The following is a 26,114-nucleotide window of genomic DNA, read 5'->3' as shown; positions in this document are numbered from 1 at the left end:
GACTCCAGAGGGGGTGCCCAGCATTTTATGGACGTCCCCACGAAAACTCTGGGCGTTCCCCTGAGGATGCAGGCGGGCCAATGCCTGCTCAGAGTGGGCGGCTGACATCACATGACATCAACCCCCGCCCCCTTTTCAGCCATCTCCAGCTGAAATAAGTCAGTTTTAACAGACTATTATTTTCATTGTTTGACGACCATTGAATGATTTCTCTTCCCTTTGGCCTCATGCAGATGCATCACTTTGCATGTTACCAAGAGGATGTGGGCAGTGCTGGCAACGGAGGGTGGCGGACTTTAATTGGGGTGGCAGACAGTGCTTACCCGCTCCATAGGCATCGATTTTACGGTATCGAAACTGAATCAGGCTAATTAATACAGCTTTAATCTAATATGAAACAATGAATTAACAATTATTAACATATGTTACAGGTCAAGCAACATAGGGCCTGATTCAGAAATGTGCGCAATACCGATATTTATAGTCAGCCTACTGTGCACATGTCAGAGTTGCCCTGATCACCAATGTGGAAAAATGAGTGATATTGCTCAATTTAGCCCTTATAAGCGATATCGCTCATTTAATGGCACAATGGGCCTTATTCTAGTTCACTCTTTCTGACAAAATCCTTCTTAGATGGACAAAACCATGTGCAGTGCAGGTGGGGCAGATGTTACTTGTGCAGAGAGAGTTAGATTTGGGTGGGGTTTTACTTCAAAGTGAGATCTACAGTATATTGCAGTGTAAAAATAAAGCAGTCCGTATTTACCCTGCACAGAAACAAAATAACTCTCCTAAATCTAATTCTTTCTGCACATTTTACATCTGCCCCCCTGCAGTGCACATGGGTTTGTCCATCTAAGAAGGATTTTGTCAGAAAGAGTGAACCAAAATAACCCCCATTGTGTATACCCCTATTTATGCTGTATTTTATCAACACACCCTGTACGTTACCTTGTAATTTGTTTTTGTTTGCTATGTACGGCGCTGCGGACACTTTGTGGCGCCTTATAAATAAACGTACTACTATGCTGCACCCAAAGCCTGCTCCTGTGGGCTGTTTACCAGCATGGCCCCTGCTTCCCCCGTGCCGTTGTTCATCCTCCGCATCTGCATGTGTGTATGCACTTGCCAATGCTGGCAACCCTCCGATATGTTATCGGTGGCCGCGGGGACCATTTAGGGGCGGTTATGGGCAGAGGTGTTTTGGGGGCATGTCTCAGCCTACAACTGCGATCTTATATACATAAAACATGATGCCAGCTTCTCAAATACACTGCCATTCTGCGTGACCATACAGTTACTCAGATGGTCATTTATCAAATGATCTGTGACCTCTGCTACAATACAGTTGCTGGGATCTGCAAAACCACCAGGGGGCGTCTCAGTACATTTCTAGAAGGCTACAGCATTACCATATGTTCACTCACTGGCTGCATACAAATTTGCAGCTGTGAATGTATTAGCGCACATTTCCTTCTGCTTTCTTGCATTAGCAAACATTTTAATGGCGATGCATACACTATACTGAAACTTATGATTGTTTTTTGGCCAGTGGTGTAAGTTCCTACGAGGTGCCCGGAGGTGGCCCCTCCCTACCCCACACGCATACACAGCATAAAAAAATATATATATATATATTCGTATATAGGTGTGTATACACGCATGTATATATATATATATATATATACATGCGTGTGTGTATATATATATATATATATATACACACACTATATATTCAGATATATATATATATATATATATATATATATATATATATATATATATACATACATAATACACACATATACATTATAGTTACTGCATAACCTAAAAAAAAAGGTTTAACCAACACTGACTTGGGCCTTATTCTAGTTCACTCTTAGAGGCAAATTCCTTCTTAGCTGGACAAAACCATGTGCACTGCAGGGGGCAGATGTAAAATGTGCAGAGAGATTTAGCATTGGATGAGTTATTTTGTTTCTGTGCAGGGAAAATACTGACTGCTTTATTTTTACACTGCAATATAGATCTCACTTTGAAGAAACCCCACCGAAATCTAATTCTCTCTGCACATGTTACATCTGCTTCACCTGCATTGCACATGGTTTTGTCCAACTAAGAAGGAATTTGCCTCTAAGAGTGAACTAGAATAAGGCCCACAGTCACACTGGGAATGGGGATCCGTGCTTCAGGAAAAATACCGGCTCCGTATGCACCAGCCAATCAGGGTACCGCAGGCTGCAGTTTCAAATATTATTGAACAGTTGAGCCATCGCTCAGCTGTCCATACTAGCTCTGCATGTCTGCATGCCGCACAGGCACCTGACGCAGTGGCGCAGGTCAGATCATTAAGGAGATCCGATCCACAGTGTGGCAGCTGCAGGAGACCCTATGAGAGCTGCGGCGGCGGCCAGGAATTCTTTCTGTGGCTGAAGTTCCTTGCAAGTGCCTGGTCTCTGCAAATCCACCCCCCCCCCCCCCCTCGGCTAACGCCCGGCGGCAAAAGTCTCCATTGCCTCCGGGAGTTACGACACTGTTTTTGCCTAAACAGTAGTTTTCTATGGATATTCAGAAAAAAAAGTATGAATATAATTATTTACTGTACTAGGGGCATTGCAATGTATAATCAAGTAGAGGGCAGTCATCAGGGGGGTACACTGCATGGACTCCATTCCGGGGCCCAGGACTAGAGTTTATTAAAGTATAATTGTCACACATTTCCCTTGAAGCAATATAGAGGCTGCGGGGGGAGGTACAGCAGCAGCGGTGGCGGCGCACATTATCCCCTCCGGCTCCGACCTCAGGCTGACAGGTACCACCCCCTCCCCTCAGCAGCCACAGGGACCCCCTCCTCCTGCAGCACCTGTGGACAGCTTCCCCAGCGCTGCACGCTGTGGACCCGCTGCGGGTGTGTGGACCCGCTGCGGGTGCCTGGACCCGCAGCTGGACCATTTACACCGGCCTTTACACGGGTCCTATCCGGGTTCTAACCAGGTCAGGACCTGGGTAGAGGACCCGTGTAAATGGACACGGATACACCCCATTTACACCACCGATGACCTGGGTCTGACCCGCCGCTGACCTGGATTTTTCGGCAGTGTAAAAGGGGTATAAGTAGAGGCTGAAAGAAATGATAATGACTTCATTGTCTCTATTGTTGCTGTCTGCTGGTGTGTGTATTCAGTAGAGCTAATTTGATTTTAACAATGATGACAACAAAAACAACAAACAGTGAATCAGCGAGACTCAGGACGGAATTTTGTGAACTGTGATTGGTTCACAAGGTCACAAAGGGTTGTACTTTATGTCATGTCTACCTGACTGGAGAGAACCACGGATGCCAGATGAAAAAACTCAAGAATCTGAAAGCTACTTTACTTCAAGTTCCAGTCCAGAAGAACAAGTTGTCTTCAATCAATCCATCCAGCAGCAGAAGCACCTGACCTGACTGAGTGTGACTTTTTAAGGTAAGCACATTAGATTTACATAACTGTGTATGAGCTGTTATTACATGGTATATTTTATATACAGTACATTAGTTAATATGTACACAAATGTTTTACTTCACACATTGATTTATATCTGTCTCTGTATATCTATCTATCAGTATCTGTGTACAGCAGTAAGATGCATGACTTAAATGGTTGGGAAGGCACTGGCTAGTATCATTCATATTTACACACATTAAAATGATTAGAATAATACAACTATGATTATGCAAAGAATAAAGGCCCATACACACTTGGAGATTTTCATTTAAAAAGACTTTGCCAAAATCTTTGATAGATATATCGGTACCTGTTTCCTAGCACGGCGCCCACGATTTTGATCGTAGTACATCTTATACAATCGCATCGCATGTAATATAGCAGCATGCAATGCAATTTTTAATTGTACAAGCACCCTAATGGGTGCTTTCAATGTTAAATGCACCCCCATTGGCAACGCCACCCCCACTATCAACGCCAACTCAAAGTGTGGCAAACGCAGCGAGCGTGGAGTTGATCTTAGATAGTGTGGCGAGCGGACACGGATTACTTTACATGTATTCCGCGTCCGCTCGCCAGGCTTTGGGCTCATATTCCACGTCCCCTCATGGGGCTCGCCGCGCTTCGGGCGTTTGCTGCGCTCGCCACACTATTTAAAATCAACTCCACGCCGATTTCGATAGTGGGGGTATGAAAAGGTCAGAGGACGCGTACCGCCGGCGCTCGCCACACTTTGGGTTGCCATTGATAGTGGGATTGGCGTTGACAATGGGGGTGCATTTAACATTGAAAGCACCCATCAGGGTGCTTGTACAATTAAAAATCACATCGCATCGCATGCCATTTGCTGGCATGCAATGCTATGCGATATTTCATTGTACAAGCACTCCTGTTAATTTAAGATGAATATCGCATCGCACACCACTAAGTATGGTATGCGATGGGCGCCGTGCTAGGAAACAAGTACCGATATATATTTCACCAAAGTAGTGCGTACACACTGAGCTATTTTCCTCAAAAAGCAAAAGATTTTCAGGAGGAGAAAGACTTTTCAGAAAATCTTTCATTATAAGGCTATTTACATAATGGTCTAGGTTTGAATTCCAAGGGTGGGAGCAGGGGTCATTTTATTCCTGTTCTTGGTGCCTGATTCAGAACTGATTGCTGGGCTGCTTATTTTTGGAGCCCAGCACAGGTAAACTACACCCCACGCCACCTGACCGGGCAAAATCCCACCCATGTGCACGGCAAACATTTAATTTGCAGCTGTGCACGTAGGGAGAAATCCATTCACTTACGCCAGCAATGTATACATTATGCCATAACAAAATATACATTTGGGGGGGCAGTGGTGGTGGTATCATATAAATTGCTGGCCTGCGAAAAATTTAAGGCATGGCTTTGTGGGACAGCCCCCCCCCCCCCCCCCCCTCCCAAAAAAAATATTCTGTAAGTATCTTCTTTGTATTTTTCTAATCACTTTTGTTGTCAAAACTCTGGAGTATGTAGGGTTACCAATTGGGCTTGTTTTTTTCTCCAAGTAGCTTGTTTTTTCTGCTAGTTGCGGGTAGATTTTTTGGGCTTGTTGTCCTGTTCTCAGGGCCAGCAAGGATTGGACACTGCAGAATAGACCTAGATCATGATTTGCTGTTCAGGAATCAGGTGGGTGGGTCTGCAAGCAGCAAGGAAGTGCTCACTGCTCCCTGTAGCTCCTGTAAAATAGTGTGTTGCCTTTTATCTTCAGGGACCCAGGTAACAGAAGCAGGTACTGTATGTGTGCTGCAGCATGCCTGCACATCAGCAGCCACTCAGCCCTCCACATTCCCTGTGCTTCCTCATAGCTACTTAGCTCACACGGAAGCTGAGGCTGCTCTGGCCTTGACCTGTGTGTGCTGTACATCATTCCTCAGCAGCAGGGAGGGGGAGGACAGGGGAATGAGCAGAGTCTGAGCTGCACTAATCTCTCCTTCTACTTGAGTTATCAGAGGTGCAGCAGGCATATTTTAGTAGAATTTATGATACAAAATAGCCCCTAGTCCTTGCACCTGCATCCCAGGGAAACGTGACAGTAGCTTTTTTTTTTTTTTTTTGGGGGGGGGGGGGGGGGGGGCTTGTTTTTCACTTTGTGGTTGCTTGTTTTTCATTTTAGACTTGGCAACACTGGGAGTATGGCTCTGTCTATCCTGACTGCATGTCACTGCTGTATATGTAGTTCTAGACTTATGCTGACTAGAGCATGGCTTGTTTAAATATTCAATAGAGAAAAGATTTTCCCAACCCTGTACCAGACAGTCCAAATGCTTCAAAACTGTATATTATTATTATTATAAGTGCCAATAACAGAGGTTCTCTGGAATGACAAATTTACTTCTAATCTGACTTCTAGTGATCGTTTAAGCAAGTCATGTTCTGATTCAGGGGCGTAACTAAAACTTTGTGGGCCCCATAGCAACATTCTTGAAAGGCCCCCAAATCAGGCTTTCACTAGAGGAGTATGTAACAGTGACGTTTGGTGAGGTCAGAGACAGATTTAAACACATATATATGAACTGAAAGTTCATGTGGGCATTATATTGAATTGATGCTGATTTTAGTTCCACCAGCTATACCCCTATTTATGCTGTATTTTATCATCACACCCTGTACGTTACCTTGTAATTTGTTTTTGTTTGCTATGTACGGCGCTGCGGACACTTTGTGGCGCCTTATAAATAAACAAACTACTACTATACACAGGTGAAGCAGTATATACTGCTGGAAATCTGGTGAGTTTTGATCAGAAATGTGCAGGAAAGTAATGGTGTGTACACACGGCAGGATATGCCTTGATATGCGAGTCCCGATGCGATCAGATTGCATCGGGACACGCATTTCACGGCATGCTAGAGGGGCACAATTTACACTATATAGTGTTGCCTGCCCTCTCTATCTGGCTGCCGATTTGCGCTCACACGGGAGCGCGCATCGGCAGTGCATCGGGCTCGCATGCCCTAAAAAAGCATGCGATTTGGCTTCTGATGTTCCCTATATTGGGAACATCGGAAGCCAAATCTTACAGTGTGTACACACCTTTAGACTGGTAAGGCAGTGTCTCATCTTTTTACTCCAGAGTTTTGACTCTAAAAATAATTTAAAAAATTCAAAACAGTCCGTTTCAGCTTACTGCACCTCACTGGTAGAGCTTGTGTCACATGAGGTGGTAGTGTCTAGATCCCATGCAGTTTTGGTAATTTTCCCATCATGCCCTGGGTCCACGTATACCTGGAGGGGGAATATAAATCCGTGGCGAGCGAAGCGAGCCACCGTGCCCGAAGCGTGCGAGCGTAGCGAGCCCGCGAGGGTACAATGGTGCAAAAATAAAACAAAATAACCGACACCTACTTGAATTACACATAAATTAAAAAACGTTGTGAGGGCATCTAACAACTTCCGCCCTCACTGAACGTCACATCCTGTAACCTATACTGCATGGGAACTAGTCTCTACCCACATGAGGTGTGGATAGTGAAGTGTGATTAGACAGAGAATGGCAGCAGGGATATAGAGTCAGAGGAAGCAGAGACAGAGAGAGGCAACGGGGATGTATAGACAGACAGGCAGGGAGTACATAGTCAGAGAGAGGCAGCTGGGACATATACCCCTTTCACATTGCAGCTTTACCACGGTATATTGCCTTTTTTTACCGTTTTAAAACCGGGACAGCTGCAATGTGAAAGCTCCATTGTCAAATTACCGGTTACAGAATACCGGTATTTTGAAATGTGTTAAAAGCAGGATCCTACACGTTTAAAAAGTGATGGGACAAAATGGCATTGAAACGGTAATACCCCTTTCAGGCCGCACTTAAACGGGTAATATACCGTTTAAACTATGCGGTCTGAAAGGGGTTAAGTGCAGAGAGAATTCGATTTGGGTGGGGTTTTTCTTCAAAGTGAGATCTATATTGCAGTGTAAAAATAAAGCAGCCAGTATTTACCCTGCACAGAAACAAAATAACTTACCCAAATCTAATTCTCTCTGTGGGCTATAGAACCTTCCACTCCCAGGGGGAGGAGCAAGGCAGAAGGGGCATGTTGAAAGATGGGGCATGTAGATGGAGCATGCAGAGGGGGGCAAAGAGGAAGAGAGCACACAGAGACAGAGGAGGGCAGGGAGACAGAGAGGGGCATGGAGATGGGGCAAGGGGGCAGAGGGTGCATGGAGACAGAAACTGCAGGTGCTTAGAGGACATGAGGAGGAGAAGGCCTGCTTCCGCACGGCCCAGCCTCTGCTGCCAGTCACATATTTGGAGTCCCCCCCCCCACACACCCCAAATTCCTACCCGCAGTGGCTTGTAGTAGAAGGCGTCCCAGGACTGTGTGAGTGACTCATCGGAAACTCCGCATTCCTGCTGCAGATCACCGTGCCTGCTGAGTGCAACCCGATGCACTCGTTAGCCGTGCCACTGCGGAGCTACCTCTCTGCCTGGAATCGCGAGATGATGACATCATCATATTGCGAATCCCTATAATATGCAGCTGCATCCCTGGTACCGACTCTCCCAAGTACACTTTGAAGGTCCAGACTCCCGGCGGTAGTAGCCCAGTACCGCAATTCTGCACAGGAAGTGAAGCGGCAACATCACTACTTTTATTAACTGATTATAGTAAAAAAAGGGTGCAGGGGATTGCCTGTTGGGTTCACGGGCCCTCCAAACGGCCGGGCCCCATAGCAGTTGCGCCCCTGTTCTGAAGGAAGAAGTACTGGAAACATTAATTCAATACACATGTTCATAAACGGTTCTTTTCTATACCTTTTTTATGTATAGTTTTTAAAGGTTAGTGGATAATAATGTCCTACTTGTGGTATTTGTATATATTTAGGTTGCGGGAACATCCTCAAGAATTGATCTGGAAACTGCTTCCTAGTGCGCTATAGGTTATTGAGCACTTGTTTTACACAAGTTTTCCTTCCTGCAAAAGTGTAATTACATAGAATTGGAAGATATTATACTGATTCTTTAAGACTGTTACTTTGTTTTGAGGTATTTGTTTAAATTATCCTTTGTTTTCTGTATTCTAGAGATTAAGAATGCCATCAACCAAATGGGCTAAGTATGGCAGGAAATACAGTGCCATCTGGGAAAAAGAGAATGGACTGAAGGATTGGCTAAGGCCAGTGGTTGGTGATGATACAAAAGCAGCGTGCAAGTTCTGCAAAGCTACTATCCGTGCCCATCATGCCGACCTACTGCAGCACATAAAAACTAACAAACACAAGATCAACGCTAAAGGACTATTAGGAATGCAGCTTACAGATCTTGGCTTTACCACTGATGACCCATCCACATCAAGCCATACAGCAGAACTACGATTGGCCTGTTACATTGCATGCCATTCTGCTACTCTCTCTGTGGATCACCTTGGGGAGCTTGCAGTATCTACCTTTGACAAAGAAATACATCTGCATAGAACAAAGTGCATGTCATTGATTAATAACGTAATTGGTCCGTGCATGTTGTCAGATCTCATTGATGATATCGGCCAGTCCCATTACTCACTGGTGATTGATGAGAGCATAGACATCTCCGCAGTTAAACAGTTATGCATAGTTGTGAGATACTTCAGCTGCATCCTGAACAAAATTGTTTCAACATTCTTAGGAATGGTGAATTTAGAAGGGGAAACACCAGAAGCCATTGCTACAGCACTGCTCTGTTTTATTGACAGTATTCATCTGAATTTCAAAAATTGCATTGGCATTGGCACAGATGGGTGCAGTGTCATGGTTGGAAGAAATAATTCAGTGTATACTCATCTTCTTGAGAAGAATGAAGATTTAAACCTCATTAAATGTGTATGCCACTCGATTCAAATATGTGCTAGTAAAGCTGTAGAGACACTTCCACAAAATCTGGAGTACCTGGTTTCCCATTCCTATAATTGGTTTTCTCACAGTTCCCAGAGGCAACGCGAATATGCAGAGATATATCGTTTGATTAATGTGGGGGAAACACAGTTGAAACTTCTTCAAGTGTCAGGCACAAGTTGGCTCTCTATGTACACTTGTTGTGAGCGGTTACTGAGCCAATGGGAGGAGCTAAAGTTGCACTTTGAACTTAGCAAGGACAAACAGCGTTGTTATGATGCAGAAGTCCTCTATCAAATGTACTGTGACCCTATAAACAAACTGTATTTACAGTTTTTGACACCTGTTCTGCAGGAGTTTCAATGCATTAACAAGCTCTTCCAGTTGGAGTCTTGTAATGCTTTTAAGACACTTGACTGTCTTTATTCCTTTTACCGTTCCCTTTTGTCAAAGATACTATTTCAAGAAAGAATTCCTGATAATGATTGTAAGCTCCTGGATGTAAATTTAAGTGACACGTCAGGCCACCTGCCCCTGTGCGTTGTCAATTTTGGAGTTACTTTTACTATTGCTGTAGGAGAAGCACAGCTCAGCAATGATGTTGAAGTTAACTTAAGACACAGATGTAGAAATTTTTTGCTAGAAGCCGCCAAGCAGGTACAGGCTAGGCTTCCAGACAATATTTCTCTGTGGAAATCAATGGCTGCATTCAGTCCGTCAATAATACTTTCACAAGTCAAACCACAGCTTGCAAGCATTTCAATGCTCAGGATGTTCAAAGGTGACATTGGAGATTTGGACACTCAGTACCAAGCGATTCATTTTCAGAAATGGAAGAATACAGATGATAAGAACGCTGAGAAGTTTTGGATCGAGGTGTACAATTTTAAAGACAGCAATAACAAAAGGTGCTTTAAATTGCTGGCTTTATTTGCACTTTCACTTTTAGCCATGCCTCTCGGCAATGCTGATGTTGAACTGGTATTCTCACAAATGAACATTGTGAAATCCGAACTGAGGAACCGGATGGGTCAAAATGCTTTATGTGGTATTCTCTATGTCCGCTATGGTTTAAGACGCTTGGGTATTTGTTGCAAGGATTTTAAACCAACTACCAATATGCTTCAGCGCTTCGACCTAGGAATGTATAACATGGAAGCTTCTTCAGACGATACAGACAGCTCAGACGACCTTGCTTAAATTCACTTCACAAAACTCCTTTGTAATTCACAGGGTGCCATGCACCCACTGGACTTCACATTCTATGTTGCTCTATTTTCCATACAAGTTAGTTAAATTGAGAATATTTTCATGCAACAAAATGTTCTATAGTTACCAAATTCCTTATGGTAATGGTTATTGAATTTAGTTTATTTTTTTTATTTATATTTGCATTTCATATTGTGAATTGTCTTAACCCTGCAAAAGTTAAGGTGTGTACACACGGTCGACATGCTATGTGATGCGAGTCCCGATGCGATCTGATCACACCGGGACTGGCATCGCACGGCATGAAGGAGAGGAGAGGACAGTACCGATACCTGTCACCAGGTGCCGAGCAGGGGCACAGATGGCAGGGTGCTGCGACACCCGGGGCCACGGCACAGCAACAGCTTCCCCCCGCCACCCCCCATGCATATATCAGAGGCCACACCCCCTGCCCTCCTCTATACAGTGGATTTCCAGGACCGGGTCACTGCACTTCAGCCCTGCAGCCCCAGGAGAACCGGCCGCCGGAGCTATGTGAGTAAAGGCACAAAGACTATATAGTGCAGATCTGCACTATATAGGCTTTCCTGCCCTCACTATGTCGCTGCCAATTTGCGCTCACTCGGGAGCGCGCATCGGGCTCGTTAGCCCTAAAAAGTACACAATCGGCATGCGATATGGCTTCCGATGAGCACTATATCTGCAACATCGGAAGCCATATTACAATGGCAATGTTTTAATAAAAAGTACTTTTGTTTTTGTTACATTCATTTGGCCTCTTCATTTATTTATTATTTTCATTTTATTTATTATCTTCATTTATTACTAGAAGTACAAAGTTGCTTGTTGTAAGAATGTTTTATCTTTACTTAGAATAAATATTTCCCAGTGCATACAAAGGAGCACAGAAATATATAGTGGACAATGTTCACTTGAGATTTTTCTTTAGAGGAAAAATGAAAGTAAAATAAATATCTCATATCAGACTATATTTGTAAAAATTTCAGTACGATTTAAAAGCCAGTTTTGTGCTGATAAAATATTATTGTAAAGAGATTAAAGGCAGATTGTATAAATAATATTTATTTTAATCATATATTTGGGGGGGGGGACAAATGTAAGTTGGGCTTGTCTTTGGGCTTTTTTAGGATTGGTTTGGGCTTGTTTTTCAGTCATCAGTTGCTTGATTTCCTTTTCAGAGTCGGCAACACCTTCTGTATAATGTATGCCAGGCTCAGCTCCACACAATGCTAGGGGCCTTCCAGCAAGGCTGTCCGAGCATCGCTGGAGAATATTGGGAGCCAGTTATAGAATCCTGTCCAGCTGCTCTGATTGTTAATTTCTCACAGGGGGGGTTATTACTAAGCTGGGAGTTCTATTGAAGATGGGATGTTGCTATGGGCAACTAATCAGACTCAGTTATCTTCTAGAGGTGCTAAATAAGTAAGAAGTAGCAGGGCTGCGATCAGAAATTGCGGGGCCCGGGGCTGACAATATAGGCAGGGCCCTGGGCCCCCCTCTCCCTGCTGACCTTTTCTTATGCTGACAGGCTGCTCAGCTCCCTACTCTTTAGAATGGCAGCTCCTCTGCAGGCTGTTCTGCCTCGTGGCATGACATAGTTAAGTCACATTGCGCGGTTGTAGCACCAGGCGACATGCTGGCGGGCTGTGCAGTGCAGCAATTAAATGAAGGAGAATGCGGCAGCAGACAACCTGTGGCTGTTAAATAAGGGTGGTGGACGACTATTGGTTGGAGTGGAATGTGCAACAGAATGGTCCGGCCCTCCCCTCTCTGTCAGAGTGGCAGGGCCCGGGGCAATTGTACCCACAGCACCCCCTGACAATTGTACCCATAGCACCCCCCTGATGGTGTCCCTGAGAAGTAGGTTCAGATTCATTGCAACATCCCATCTTCAATAGTAAATAAACCCCAAGAAGAGTGTCCTTACCTGTTGGCACTAAATATATGAAGGCTTATCCCATATTTAAAGCAAAATTAGCCCTGAACACAGCCAGAGGAGGACAGTGATTTTTTAAAATTCTTATTTACCATCATTAGGACTAAATATGTCATGCCTGCCTATTTTTCTACACTCCTCTCTGGGAGAAGCCTGGAGAAGAGTGAAAGGGGGGTGGGACAAGGCTATGTGTCAGGGTGCGCAATGAGGCTGAAGTCACCAAGCCCTGCCCCCGTGAGAGTCAGCAGTGGCAATTCACGAGTCTGCGGATTGGGGGAGGGGCTATAATTATGTGAAATTACATGATTCGCATAATTTTAGCCCAGCCCCCTCTCCACGGACCTGCAAAATTCAGATTTTTATGCAGCTGGGAAGGGGGTGAAGGGTGGGGGGGGGTGTTACGATGGGTGATACATCAGACTTGCCCACCTTCCATTGGGTCCAATTCACAGGGCTATTTTTTTTTTCAAATGGACAAGACCATGCTGCACTGCATGTGGGCCAAATGTAAAATGTTCAGAAAGAGTTAGATTTGGGGGGAGTTATTTTGTTTCTGTGCAGGGTAAATACTGGCTTTATTTTTACACTGCAATTTAGATTTCAGTTTGAACACATCCCACCCAATTCTAACTCTCTCTGCACATGTTACATCTGCCATGCAGCATGTTTTTTTGTGAACAAATTTGCCCTGCAATGAAGCCTGAATTAGGCCCATTGTGTTGCAGGTGGTGGTTGGGGGGTGGGGGATGTAAGAAAGGCCCCATCATGAAATGGGTGACAGGGGTAGTTGTACAATATTACAATTATGTATCTATAATAGGTGCAAGGTGAGTGGTCCAGGTAGGCCCACACACTGCACTCACCATATGCCACTATAACATCCATCTAACATGTTGTACATTGCATACTATTCTCAGCAAATGTCATGATAGTCATATGACTTAGGGGCTCATTCAGACCTAATTGCAAGGCTGTGAATTCGCAGCGCAAGCAATTATTGATAACTATGCATGCGTACAGGTAGTAGTGCACATTACGAGAGCATCCTGTGATAAAATCCTGCTACTTTTTTAATCACTGGCCATTCGTAAGGTGATTGACAGGAAGCTGGCATTTATGGGTGTCATATGGATGTTTTCTGGGAGTGTCAGGAAAAACTTTGAGTTGCCCATGCGTTTTCAGGGAGGGTGTGTGACGTGAGCTCTCACCTAGATCCTTATGTTTCTATCGTGCCGGCTGAGTAGGTTCTGGGCTATGCACAGACTGCACACAGTGGGAAAATCATTTAGATTTTGAGTGAGCTGCGAATGGATTTGCAGATAATCAGAGGCCTGCAATATCTTGCACGTGGAGGGATTTCACTAAGACTGGGCAGCAGTTATCTAACGCAGGGTAATTGCAGGGTGTTGCAAAATCGCACCGCAGTGATCAGGTCTGAATAACCCCCTTAAAACAAGCTATATGTGATTTCCAGTCACTGATACATTGATTTGCATTACAGGGTACAGAGGAAGAAAAGTGTAGTACAGAGACCACCACCTGGTGTGGGGCGTCCCAAACCTCAGACCCGGCCTGCTGGACCCCGCTGTAGAGCCATTTACCAGTATGTAGGACAAGACGTTGATGAACTCAGCTTTAATGTTAATGATGTGATTGATATTCTGTTGGAAGGTGAGTGACATTTTAAAAGCTGAAATTACCCTAAAACCTCACATTCTCAAATTGATACTGTTGTTCCCACTGCTCTTAAATTATTATGTAACTAACATCTCCACATACTGCCTCAACAAGCTAGTTTCAACTTTTTTTTACGCAACTAACGATGTGTACCCTGCCCGACATAACTGCCAATGGTTCTGTCAGGACTCGGGTATCTGGTGTCCCCGGCTGTGGCAGCAGTGAGCCAGTGGAAGGGTCAAGGAGCTGGAACAAGGGAGGCTTGAGGTATGGACAGGGCCAGCGCTACCACTAGGCAGCTTCAGGCCTAGGGCACTGGCTGCTGAAGGGCGGCACTTGTTTATTTAACTTTTAAATGAAGCAACACCACGGGTCCCATTAGCGATGGCCACTTTTCTCCCACCTGTGCCACATCATCAGCCCACTCCCGCCCCTCACTAGCGTAGCGTGAGCGGCAGCACTGCGCTACGTAGCTACGTAACTGGAAGCAACGAGGAGCAGCATTATGAGACGGCGACAGCAGCACAGGGGAGCAGTAATCTCCTGTGCTTCTCAGTGCCTCCTTGTCTCGACGCCTCTTGCCCCGCTGACACGTCCTGTACAGTGTGTATTGATGGGGGTGTAATGAAGATCATGGGGGGGGGGGGGTTCACACTGATGAAAGGGTGTGCAGTGATGGGGGTGCATAAGTGATACTGGGGGGGGGGGGGGGGAGTCCGGGCTACTCATTCACAGAGAACAGTATTTTTTTTTTTTACATTGCACCAGTGCTCTTGAATTGTCTGCTGCATTTACGGGACTCTGTGGTCCACATAGTTTGCTGTCACTGGCACCCTCACAGCTGCCACATTGCGCCCACCGGGGGGGGAAGGGGGGGTGGTGAAGTGAAGATTTGCCTAGGGTGCCAAGAACCCTTGCACCAGCCCTGGGTATGGATAGTTCATAGAACACTAGTCACTGTGGACACAGCTAGGTGGGGGAGTCGATGAAACTCTGAACAGAGGTGCGGAGTCTAACCCCACCGCCAGTTTTCACCAGGGACCCCGCAAGGAGGTTTAAACTTCACTGCGTTTGGTGGACAGGTCGCGGCCCTCTGCCAGAGTTCCCACACCTAACTGGCCAATCACTGAGAAATGTTAGTGATGGGTAGTGCTGGTGAACTTGAGATTGTGTCGGCCTGGGAGCTGTGGACTGAGTGGTCTTGGGAACTGTCAATGGTGTCGGCTTGGGAGTTGTGGACTGCATCAGCCTAGGAACCAAAGAGATGTCAACAGCCTGGGAGCCGGAGGGATGTCGACGGCCTGGGAACCAGAGATGCAAAGTCAACAGCCTGAGAGCCGGAGGATAAAAGCTGACCTGGGAGCTAGGAGGGTACATTGGCATGGGAGCCACTTGAGAGTCTGTCTGACCTGGGAGCCAGGAGGGTACGTTGGCCTGGGAGCCACTGGAGAGTGTCTGGCCTTGAAACCAGGAGGGTAGTATGGCCTGGGAGCCAATGGAGGTCACGTCGGTCAGGGAACCATTAGTGTATTCTTGGTGCTGGGAGCCGGGCATGGTTGCCGACGGCTTGGGAGCCAGAGGTGAGTATTATGGGCCAGGGAGACGGTGACGGTTGTTGATGGCCTGGGAGCCCGTGACGGTTGTTGACGGCCTGGGAGCCGGAAATAAGTGTCGAACTACAAAGTGGGGATCCGAGTCGACCTAGGAGTCGATGAAGACAGAGTCGACCTGGGAGTATGCTGGGGATGAGAGAACAGCAGCTATAGAAGTTGGAATTAACCAGGCAAGTTAGCAGCAGCAGCAGCAGCAGGAAGAGGTTCACACTAGCAGGTAAGGTAATCAAGAGCCTTGGAATCAGTCTCTGGAAAACTCTCAGGAGAATGACAATTTGTTCAAGGACCTGAGCTGTTTTAAAGTGAGTCTTTATAACCCCCTACAGTTGCAGATCCAGGGGGGGGGGGGGGCATCTGGGTACGTTTTTTTTTGCCTGCTGTCCGGCTGAATTCAGAGCACTGCACGGGACACCTGTTGAGCCACCTGGTATAATGCATTGACAGCCGGGCAGAGAGCGGGGAGCTGCCTGGCTGTATTCAGAGCTCTGCTCAGCAGGTGCCGGTGATTTGAAATGTCCTGCTGCCATCTCCGTGAGCCAATTGGAGCTCGTTCGCGGTCAGGCAGCCAATCAGGAACCACCACTTCTGATTGGCTGCTGGACCGCGAGCTCCGATTGGCCAATGAAGAACTTTTAACAGTATCTACTTGAACAATATCTGAGTGAGGAACATATATTGTTTCTGGAGTAAACTGGTAGGAATTGCCAGTGGAGGATGACTGACCACTTGGAGTAACATACTGAGGTGAGATACTTGAGACAACGGGAAGGTCCTCTGGAATTGCAGTAAATATCTCATCACTCATATCTGAACAGTCTTTTGAAAACTTTGAATCAAAACCCCCATTTGGCGTGACAGAATGGAGTCCCTCACAAGGACAAACAGGAGACGGCCCTCGCTGGGACTGGTCAAATCTGGACTGGATCAAGAGCCACATCTGAGGCTACCGGGATCAGAGATCCTTTTGGGAGTGCAGATATTGTTTGGTCACAGGAATTTGCACAACATTTCTTGCAGTATCCTAAATACTTTGAAGAATCTTTGGTATCAGCAGTATAATACTAGACAGAAGATTATTCTGCTTGTCCTAAGGAGTCCAAGCAGAATACTCAGGTACCCAGAATTCTCTTGGCTAGAAAAATGGGAAGTCTGCAAACAATTGCTGGGCGACTGGAGGCAGGGAACCAACCGGAGCCAAATTTGGACATTGACTAGGAGCTGGAAATGTGGAAGACATCACCACAGGAGTAGGAGAACCCAGGGATTGCTGGAGACTGGACAAACGAGAGGATATCCCTTGTAGGAATGTCACTACCTGTTGCTGGTTAGCTTCATGGGCATCCAGGCAGAAAACCAGGTCTTGAAGAGTCGCTGGCCCCACATTCTGTTCAAGTGCTGTGTCCATGGGCCTTGAACAAACTGTCAGGACTCTGTATCTGGTGTCCCGGAGTATGCTGAATGCTGGGGATGATAGAACAGCAGCTATAGAAGGTAGAATTAACCAGGCAAGGTAGCAGCAGCAGGATGAGGTTCACTTAAGCAGGTAATCAGGAGCTTTGGAATCAGTCTCTGGGAAACTCTCAGAGGAATGACCAGTTGTTCAAAGACCTGAACTGTTCTAAAGTGAGTCTTTATATCCCCCTAGGTAGCTGAGGATTGGCTACTGGCAGCAGCAGCAATTAGGTCACAATCAGGAAGTGGAATTACTTGGATATACCTGGATCATGTGACCTGTGCTGAAGCCAGGAATCCTCAAAGGTGATTATCAGCCAGGAATGCAGAGCAGACGCAGCAGCATAGACACAAACAAGCCTGGAAACACTGGGAAAGTAGAAAACAAATGTGAACCAAGTCAGGTTTGTGGCAGGTTCCCTGTAAGTTCATACCCACTCATAGTTCCCTAGTTACAACATTATTACCCCCCCCCCCCCTACAAAATATAATAATATATTTTTTTTTTTATTCTCTCTCAAACAATAGAATGTGCCTTCTTACAGTATAGTCTATAATGTGCACCCCTTCTCTATATTATAGATTATAATGTGCCTCCCTATCCCCATAGTAAAGAATATAACAAGACTCTTCCTCCTTTTGGCCTTTATTAAGATTTGATCGCAGTACAAATTTGTTTGGAAAATGCGCAAAACCATGTGCACTGCAGGTGGGGCAGATATAACATGGGCAGAGAGAGTTAGATTTGTGTGAGTTATTTTGTTTCTGTGCAGGGTAAATACTGGCTGCATTATTTTTACACTGCAATTTAGATTTCAGTTTCAACACACCCTACCCAAATTTAACTCTTTCTGCACATGTTACATCTGCCCCACCTGCAGTGCACATGGTTTTGCCCATTTTCCAAACAAATTTGTACTTTGTGAGAATTGAAACTCCACACTGCCTTTGACCTGTTCTAGCAGGCAGGGAAGAAAGCTGCCAAGCTGCTCAAGCAGGTGCCGGCCCTAGGCAGATGCCTAGTGGGAAAGCCTATCCTGTACCCACTTGCTTATGCTGGGTGTAACCAGGGGAGCTGTGTGGCATGCTGCTTCATTGTTAGCGATATCCCCATCAGTCCTGCCACATGCCGAAGGTGAAAGTTGCTACCGACCTAGAGGTTTAGTAACATACTTAACATGTCACTTTGATCCACCAAATCAGGCAACATACCATCTAATGTGTACCTAGCTTAAAGGCCCATACACAATTTTGTCGAAAGTGGTTCACAGTCAATGAAAATCAATGACTCGGGCGAAAATAGCTGTGTGTATGCACTGAGCGATTTTCCAGCCAGCGATTTTCACATAATCGCTGGCCATACACGCTGGACAAAAGTGCGCACTGTGTATGGGACTTAGGGGGCTGATTATGGTTCACTCGCTGTGAACCGAGTTCAGCCCCTGCCACAAAGGTTGGGGTCTGTGCATGAGCAAACCCCAACTGCAAGCGGCTTCGGCAATTTACAATGGGCCGTCTGGGGGTGGCGGCAGTGCAGGGCCATGGGAACATCCAACATTACATAGCAGCCCCATGAAAATGCTGGGCTTTCCAATGGGAATGCAGGCGGGACGAAGTTTTCACTGACATATATTTGCGAAGGCAGGAGAAATCATTCGATTGGTCAGCATCCATCGAATGATTTCTCCTGCTGCAGGCACCACATGCGAGGAGATGTGTCTTTGTGCCACATCCCTTCGCATGGTTGCAATGAGAGGCCGTGGGGGGGTGTATTCGCCGGGGCGCCGTCACAAGCGTCGCAGCATACTGAGTCAACTTGAATCACCCCTAAATCTCTTAATTCTTAGCACAGAAACGCAATTACAGGCATTTCCCAATATCACTTGCTTGCACTATCCCTACACTGTTCTGTAAAAAGAATAGCAACCCCTGGTGGTAAGAAATGGAATACCCATGGTCCTTGCAAATAAATTATTTCAAGAGATCCAATGCAAGTACTCTACTACAGATGCAATGAAATGTTAATTAACATTGTGAGCCAGATGCATGCAAATAGAGAATTACCCAATTATCAAATGCACAGAAGGGAGTTTACGCATTTCTGCAAATGTCTGGCCACGTCTGGATCTTCATTTAAGCTCCCTATCCATGAAATTGGTATTTTAGGGAGGCAATTTCTTTTTCTCCTTAGTGAGCAGGTAAGCGCTGCCCCGTGGAACACCCCTGCCTCCAGCATCCCCTTGGTAACATGCAAAGGTATGTGTGCGAGAACCAGGGCCTGATTAAAGCAGGGGCAAAAGGGGTCAGTACCCCTGGGCCACCCTCTAGATAGGGCCCCCTTGTGGATGTCATGTATTTAAAAAAAAATTGGTACCTGTGTATTATCAGGGGGCCCAATTAGCATGCATATGCTAGCGTACTGAAATCGCATCGCATTGCATGTCCCGTTTTAGTGCCGTGCAATGTGATCTCAGTAGTTGATATGGTAGTGGTATATTAGCTTGGTGGCCGTTACGCAGTAAGCGTAAATGTGCTGTCAGAATTAGCGTAGGCAACGTAAATTGCGTAGTCAGTCAGAAGTAGTGTTCCCGCTCCCTGTCAGATTCAGTCTGAGGTGAATTACTGACAGGAATGGCTGCATCACTGAGAGCTGCATTAGAAGTGACAGAAATGGCTGCAGAACCTGTCACAACTATGTTCACCTTGCCGAAGACAGAGGAGGAGGCTGTTCTTTGCTTTCAGCAGCACAATTTGCTGCCGGTCACGCAGAATTTCATAACGAGCACCCTATGCGGTTATCTGTGAAAGAGTGCATGTGGTGGTGCTATATAAAATCCTGTCGCAAGGTGAGCCTCAGAGCGGCGCATTGGTTCCCGGGGTGCCGTTTATCCTTCCTGACACTTATCCGATTCATCTATTCCTGGGCAGAGGAGCTGACATCTATTGCTTACTGTGAGCGACAACTGTATTTGTCCAATAAAACTGCGGTGCTCTGCAACCATTGGATGTGGGAGGTCTGCACCGTGGACCTTATGGCACAGCCCCAGCGGCGTATTGGCAGTTCCGGTAAGATCGTGGAAGTGGATAAGAGTCTGTTCGTCCAAAGAAAGAGCAATGTTGGACGTACGCTGCCTCAGCAGTGGATATTTGGAGGCATTTCAAGGGAAAGTGGTGAGTGCTTTGTAACTCAGGTGCAGAAACGGGATGCCAGCACTCTGATGGCCGCCATCAATATATTTATCAAGCCGGGCACAACAATTTACTTGGATTGCTGGCGGGCCTATAGTACCGAGCAGCTGGAACAGGCCGGATATCAACATGCTCGGGTTAATCATCGTTTCAACTTTGTGGACCCGGACACAGGTGTTCACACCCAGAACATTGAGCGCCTTTGGGGCTCCTGCAAGTGGCGCAACAAGAACCAAAGAGGCACCGCACGCCAGCATTTAGAGTCCTACCTGCAGGAATTCATGTGGCGGAAGACTCTGGGTGCTGATAACGCATTTCAGCATAGTCTTCACGCACTTTCGCTGCTTCCTAAGGCAGAGTGACTCTTTTATGAAGTTTTGTTCTTGATGAATTGTTATTATTAATGTTCTTTTCCTTGATTTATTGTTATTATTTATTGTGATTGAATTATTTAATATGATATTTAATTATTATTTATTAAGTAAATTCAAGTTAGCTGTTAACACATTTCGTCATTACTGTGTCAGATGTATGATATGACAGGTGTGAATGTGTTCCTAAAACACCCCCACTATCCACCAGGATTGTATAATCGTAGTGGCAAACTTTATAAAATCAAGTCCACGCCTACGTGGATAGTGGGGGCCTCAGGGGTGACATGTGGGGGTGAGCTAAATACCATTGCATCACATACACATGTACACTGGGGGTGTTGTGCAAAATCGCAATGCACGCAAAATTGCATGCAATAGCGTAGTGGGCACCATGCTATTACACAAGTACAAAACTTTTTTTTTTTTTTAGCTAAAGGTTTTGTACATGGGAGTGGGGTAGTGCTGCAGCTTCACCTATCTGCCAATGTGACAATGATTAATGGTGCTGTGCTTGGGATGCCAAGGCACACTGACTGCACAAGTGTGCAGTGCATTATTGGGAGTTGACTAAGTCCCATGACACTTTGCACAAGAGGGCAGAGGCTGAGAGGTTTGTGCTGAGCTCTGATTGGTGGCGCTCATTACATGCTTCTCAGGCCCATGAAGGACAGCAGCAGCAGCCTAGTCATGGGAGGGTTTTTAATCAGAGGCAGCAGTAAGACTGTGAGGTCTTCTACAGTCCTACAGAGTAAGGTGGAGAGGGACAAACACAGACTTTTGTTGTGGTATGTATGTATATATATATATATATATATATCTCCCTGCAGTTACCCATTGACCAAGTTTATACTGTCTTTACTTTATGTTTTGACAGTGTAATATTCTCCCATGCAGTTTGCGGCCAGTAATGACAAGTGCAAGGGGGCCCCCTGTCTAAAGTGCCCTGGCACTGGTAAGAACACATCCCCTCACATGCCACCGAAGGGAAGAGAAATAAAGCAATGGGCACCGACCATCAAATGATTTCTCTCCCCTTCGGAAAAAAAGTTGGTTAAAGCGGACTTTTATTTCCGCCGCTGTTTGCGGAAAGGGGACGGGCGCTGATGCCATGTGACATCAGCCACCGGCCCCTAGCAGCCATCAGCCCGGCTGTGTTCCCAGGGGAATGCCCAATGTTTTAATTGGGACACCCATAAAACATTGGGTATTCCCCTGCAGCTGCCCCCTGCCCGCCCCCTCCCCTACCTGTCTGGAGCAAACGGCTCTCCAAGTGTGAAACTCGCTGAAGTCGTTTGCTCTGTGGGTCTGCATAAGTGCAAATATTCGGGCCCCGTCTGATCAAAACTGAATTACCCCCAAGTTCTGTCTTGTGGGAGTGTCATGGGCATTTAGCAAGTGAAGCCTGTCCTCTCTCTACATGAGCGGATGCGTGATTTGCAAAAATCCAAAGACTAAATATAGTATAAATGGCACTATAATGGAAACTACTGAGGAAGAGAGGGATCTAGGTGTCACTATTTCAGGGGACTTAAAGGCGTCAGATGCTTGCTTGCATAAGGAGAGGTATCAGCAGTAGAAAGTAATAATGCCACTGTATAGGTCATTGGTACGGCCTCATCTAGAGTACTGTGTTCCGTTCTGGAGGCCATATCTCCAGAAGGATATAAATACATTAGAGACTGTACAAAGAAGAGCAACTAAAATGGTTTATGGCCTACATCACAAAACGTACCAGGAAAGACTAAAAGATCTTAATATGTATACTTTAGAGCAGAGAAGGGAAATGGGGTACATGATAGAAACTTTCAAATATATCAAGGGTTCTTCACAGGAAGAGGAGCAGCAGAACAAGAGGACATGCACTGAAACTAGAGGGAGGAAGATTTAGGGGAAATTTGAGGAATTACTTCACAGAAAGAGTAGTAGATAAGTGGAATAGCCTCCCATCAGAGGTGTCAGAGGCAAATACAGTAGTACAATTTAAACATGCAAGGGATAGGAATATTGATATCCTTACAAATATGGTTTGAGGTAACATGTTTAAAAAAGGGGCAGACTAGATGGGCCAAGTGGTTCTTATCTGCCGTCAAATTCTATGTTTCACTGGGGCACATCAGAGCTCTCAGCTCTTCTGCATGTAGCTATACTTTTGTGCTATCTGAGTCCTCCACAGAAGCAAGGTAAGCCTGTTTCTGATGGATCTCCTGCAGATGCCAAAATTAATGGTGACCAGGGCTGCCATCTGGGGGGGGGGGTTTGGAAAGCCAGTAACTATAGAGTTTGCAGGGGGTGCAATTGCTATGGGGCTATGTTATTTCAGGAGCCGGGGGCCTAGCAAGCAACCACACTACAGCTTTTTTTTTCACCGCTGTGGTGTCTTGGGGGGCAAGCGTGCCAGCAAGAGGCAGTAGACGACCAGAAGCAGCACTGAGCTGGCCAGCGGCACTATGAAACTGGTGGCAGCTACAGGAGGCAGGAAGCAGCAGTACCAAGCTGGCCAGTTGCACCTGGAACTGGAGGCAGTGCCCACCCCACAAAGTGCAGCAGGGGGGGGGGGTGTATATGAGGCAGTATTGTATATATGTATATATATATGTATGTGCCGTGAGCCCCCTTCCCTCCCAACTGTCTGTCTCTTTCTTAAATGTCAATCTATATATGCCAGTCCCCCTTTCCATCTATTGCCCCCCTATATGACTGCCCATCCCCCATATGGTGCTGTAACCATATGTTTGTCTATCTATGCCACTCTCATCTGTCTGTACATCTATGCTATCTGTCTATCCATGCACCTCTTGTAGTCAGGTCTCTCCAGCCCTCACCATTCCCGCCCTCTACTGTCACTCTCTCTCCCTCTTTCTCTCTCTCCCCCTGACATTGTGTCTCTCTCCCTCTCTCTTCCGAACTCTATATCTGCCTCTCTCCATGACATTGTCTCACTCCCACTAACTCTCCCTACAATCTCTATCTCCTGACACAGTCTCTCTTTCTCATCTTTGGCACAGTATCTCAGTCCCTGACTTCCCTACCCTTTCTTTCTTTCTCATTCTTTCTCTCTCCCTGACACCCTCTTTCCCAGACAATTTTTTCTCTCCCTTACTGAAACTCTCTCTCTCCCAAATGCCCTTTCTCTTACCCCTCATCTCTTTTGCTCTTTTTCCCTGATGCACCCTTTCTCTTTCTCACAGCTCTCTTACTCTCACCCCTTCCTCTTCAATGAAACTCTCACTTTTCCCTGTCCTCCCTCTTTCGCTCTCTCTCTCTCCCTCCCCTGACACCCTCTACATCTCTCACTACCCTCTCTATTTCTGGCCCCACTTAGGAGCATTTTAATGAAAACTGCAGGAGGAGGGCTTTCACGATTTTGCTATGGGCCCCACCAAATTCTAGTACAAGTCATCTCCACTTTGTCTGACAGTAACTTTGACCTCTGAATTTTAGATTCCTCTGGCTGGTGGAAAGGAAGACTTCATGGCAAGGAAGGATTGTTCCCTGGAAATTATGTTCAGAAAATATGATAGCACAAAATACTTTCCCACAATACCCACAGAGATGAAAAAGAACAATACCCACAGAGATGAAAAAGAACAATACCCACAGAGATGAAAAAGACTGTACCCTTGTCTATTAACAAATTTAAACTGTTGTATAAATGCTTCTGAAAAAAAACATTATTTGTATACAATTTTGAAGCCATGTCAATATGTTTTCTTAACAAAACCTAAAGTATATCAAAGAGCATGTAGTCATAAAGGAATGTGCATTTGTGTATATCTTAAGCAAATATATGACTGCAGTCTTAAAAGTCTTAAGGCCCATACACACTGGGCGATTTTGAGCTGAAAGCCACTCAAAACACCAAGATGTGCGCTCCCGCATCATTGACGGGAAAGCTGCTAATCTGCTTGTATTACCAGCAGATGAGTGGCTTTGTGGACGGCTTTGCATAGCACTGCACTATGCAAAGCCGTCCGCAACCCCTCCCCCCCTGCTGACAGGCAGACAGCGCTCAATGTTTATGCACTGAGACACTTTCCCCCCAGCAAAGACAGCGGTCATCGCTGTCCATACACACTTGGCATAATCGCCCAGTGTGTATGGACCTTTACAGTAACCTTAGTCATGCTCACAATTTAGGATGTCCCGGCCAATGTAAATAAGTAGTAAACTAGTTATGGTAGTGTCCTGTTCCTTGCATTAATTTACTTTATGTACTATGGGCCTTATTCTGGTTCACTCGAAAAGGCAAATTCCTTCTCAAAAGGACAAAACCATGGGCACTGCAGGTGGGGCAGACATAACATGTGCAGAGAGGCCTATATGTATTTTTCTTTTTTTGTGTGTGGATTTGATAATACATATGAAATTTGGATTTGCCCTATACAGTAGCCTGGACACAAGAGGATGATTTTATACATCCTTCTTTTTCACACATATTATTATATTACTAAACGCCTATTAAAATGATGGCTTAGTCGCTATCTGCTCCAACCTCTCTCTTCACAGCTCCCTCTGCCCATATCCACAAAGTTTAAAACATATAATTTTGTTTTCCCTTTCTATTAAGGGGTAATTTGGTCAGTCAAGTGGCCTCTAGTAGCCACTGGCAGTACTTCACCTAAAAAAGGTGAGGAGTGACTTTAGGTTCCGATTACTTCCGGTGGGTGGAGCGGGCGCGATTTAGATGTGCTCGCGCTAGCCCAGGCACCTCCACAAAGGTAGCGTGCTGCTAAGATATCAGCTGCGGGCAGAAGAAGGTAGCCACGGAGTCAGGTCCTGGTATGGACCGCGAGAGCTCGTGGGTCCTTTTTCCTGCACCGCATTTACAAGCAGTGATTGTGCAAAAGAAGCGGGGGGGGGGGGGGGGAGACCAGGTGCACACGAAAACAGGGGGACAGTGGACCTCCGCTGGCGAGAGCAGCAGCGGGAAGCCTGCACTGACTATTAGTCATGTGGCACACATCGTCGGACATCATCAAGCCGGAGCTCCATCAGCACAAGCCGCCCACCTCCAGTGAGTCTTGCTGTAAGTGGATCCTGTTAAGTGACTGTCGCCAATTATCAGATGCATTGCTAGACTTTGGATGGGAGGTCTGTTGCCCGTAACATCCTGTCAAGTGTCTGCCGCTAATTATCCTATGACACATTGCTGGTTGTTCGGACTTTGCTCCTGGATGGGAGAGGTCTGTTGCCTGTAATACCGCTGTGATATCACTGTGCACTGCCTGTGTGAATGTGGACTGAGTGCCACCAGATGTATGCTGCCAATTAGCAGATGCTCAGTTTACCTGGAGTAGTTTGCTGG

The 26,114-nt window shown here is 45.9% G+C and overlaps 2 protein-coding genes across 2 annotated transcripts in view; both read left to right on the top strand.

Moving 5' to 3' along the window:
* The window catches only part of MYO1F (myosin IF), a 167,463-nt gene extending 142,928 nt beyond the window's left edge, over positions 1–24,535 (top strand). The window contains exons 27-28 of the mRNA XM_083179189.1: positions 14,006–14,175; positions 24,251–24,535. Of these exons, the coding sequence (XP_083035315.1) occupies positions 14,006–14,175; positions 24,251–24,327 (247 nt within the window). The 3' untranslated portion in view covers positions 24,328–24,535. The remainder of the gene's footprint in view (positions 1–14,005; positions 14,176–24,250) is intronic.
* Positions 5,086–11,069, top strand: LOC146067533 (uncharacterized). The gene is made up of 2 exons (XM_083179190.1): positions 5,086–5,256; positions 8,553–11,069. The coding sequence occupies exon 2, from the start codon at positions 8,562–8,564 to the stop codon at positions 10,536–10,538; it is 1,977 nt and encodes a 658-aa protein (XP_083035316.1). The 5' UTR covers positions 5,086–5,256; positions 8,553–8,561; the 3' UTR covers positions 10,539–11,069.
* Positions 24,536–26,114: the final 1,579 nt, after the last annotated feature.

This window comes from Crinia signifera, chromosome 1, assembly GCF_055691185.1.
Source record: "Crinia signifera chromosome 1, ASM5569118v1, whole genome shotgun sequence".
NCBI lineage: Eukaryota > Metazoa > Chordata > Amphibia > Anura > Myobatrachidae > Crinia > Crinia signifera.
The sequence above is the reverse complement of the archived record's forward strand: the minus strand, read 5'-3'. Positions and strand labels throughout refer to the sequence as shown.

Coding starts and splice junctions, on each gene's coding strand:
- LOC146067533 (XM_083179190.1), top strand. CDS start 8,562: ATGCCATCAACCAAATGGGCTAAGTATGGCAGGAAATACAGTGCCATC.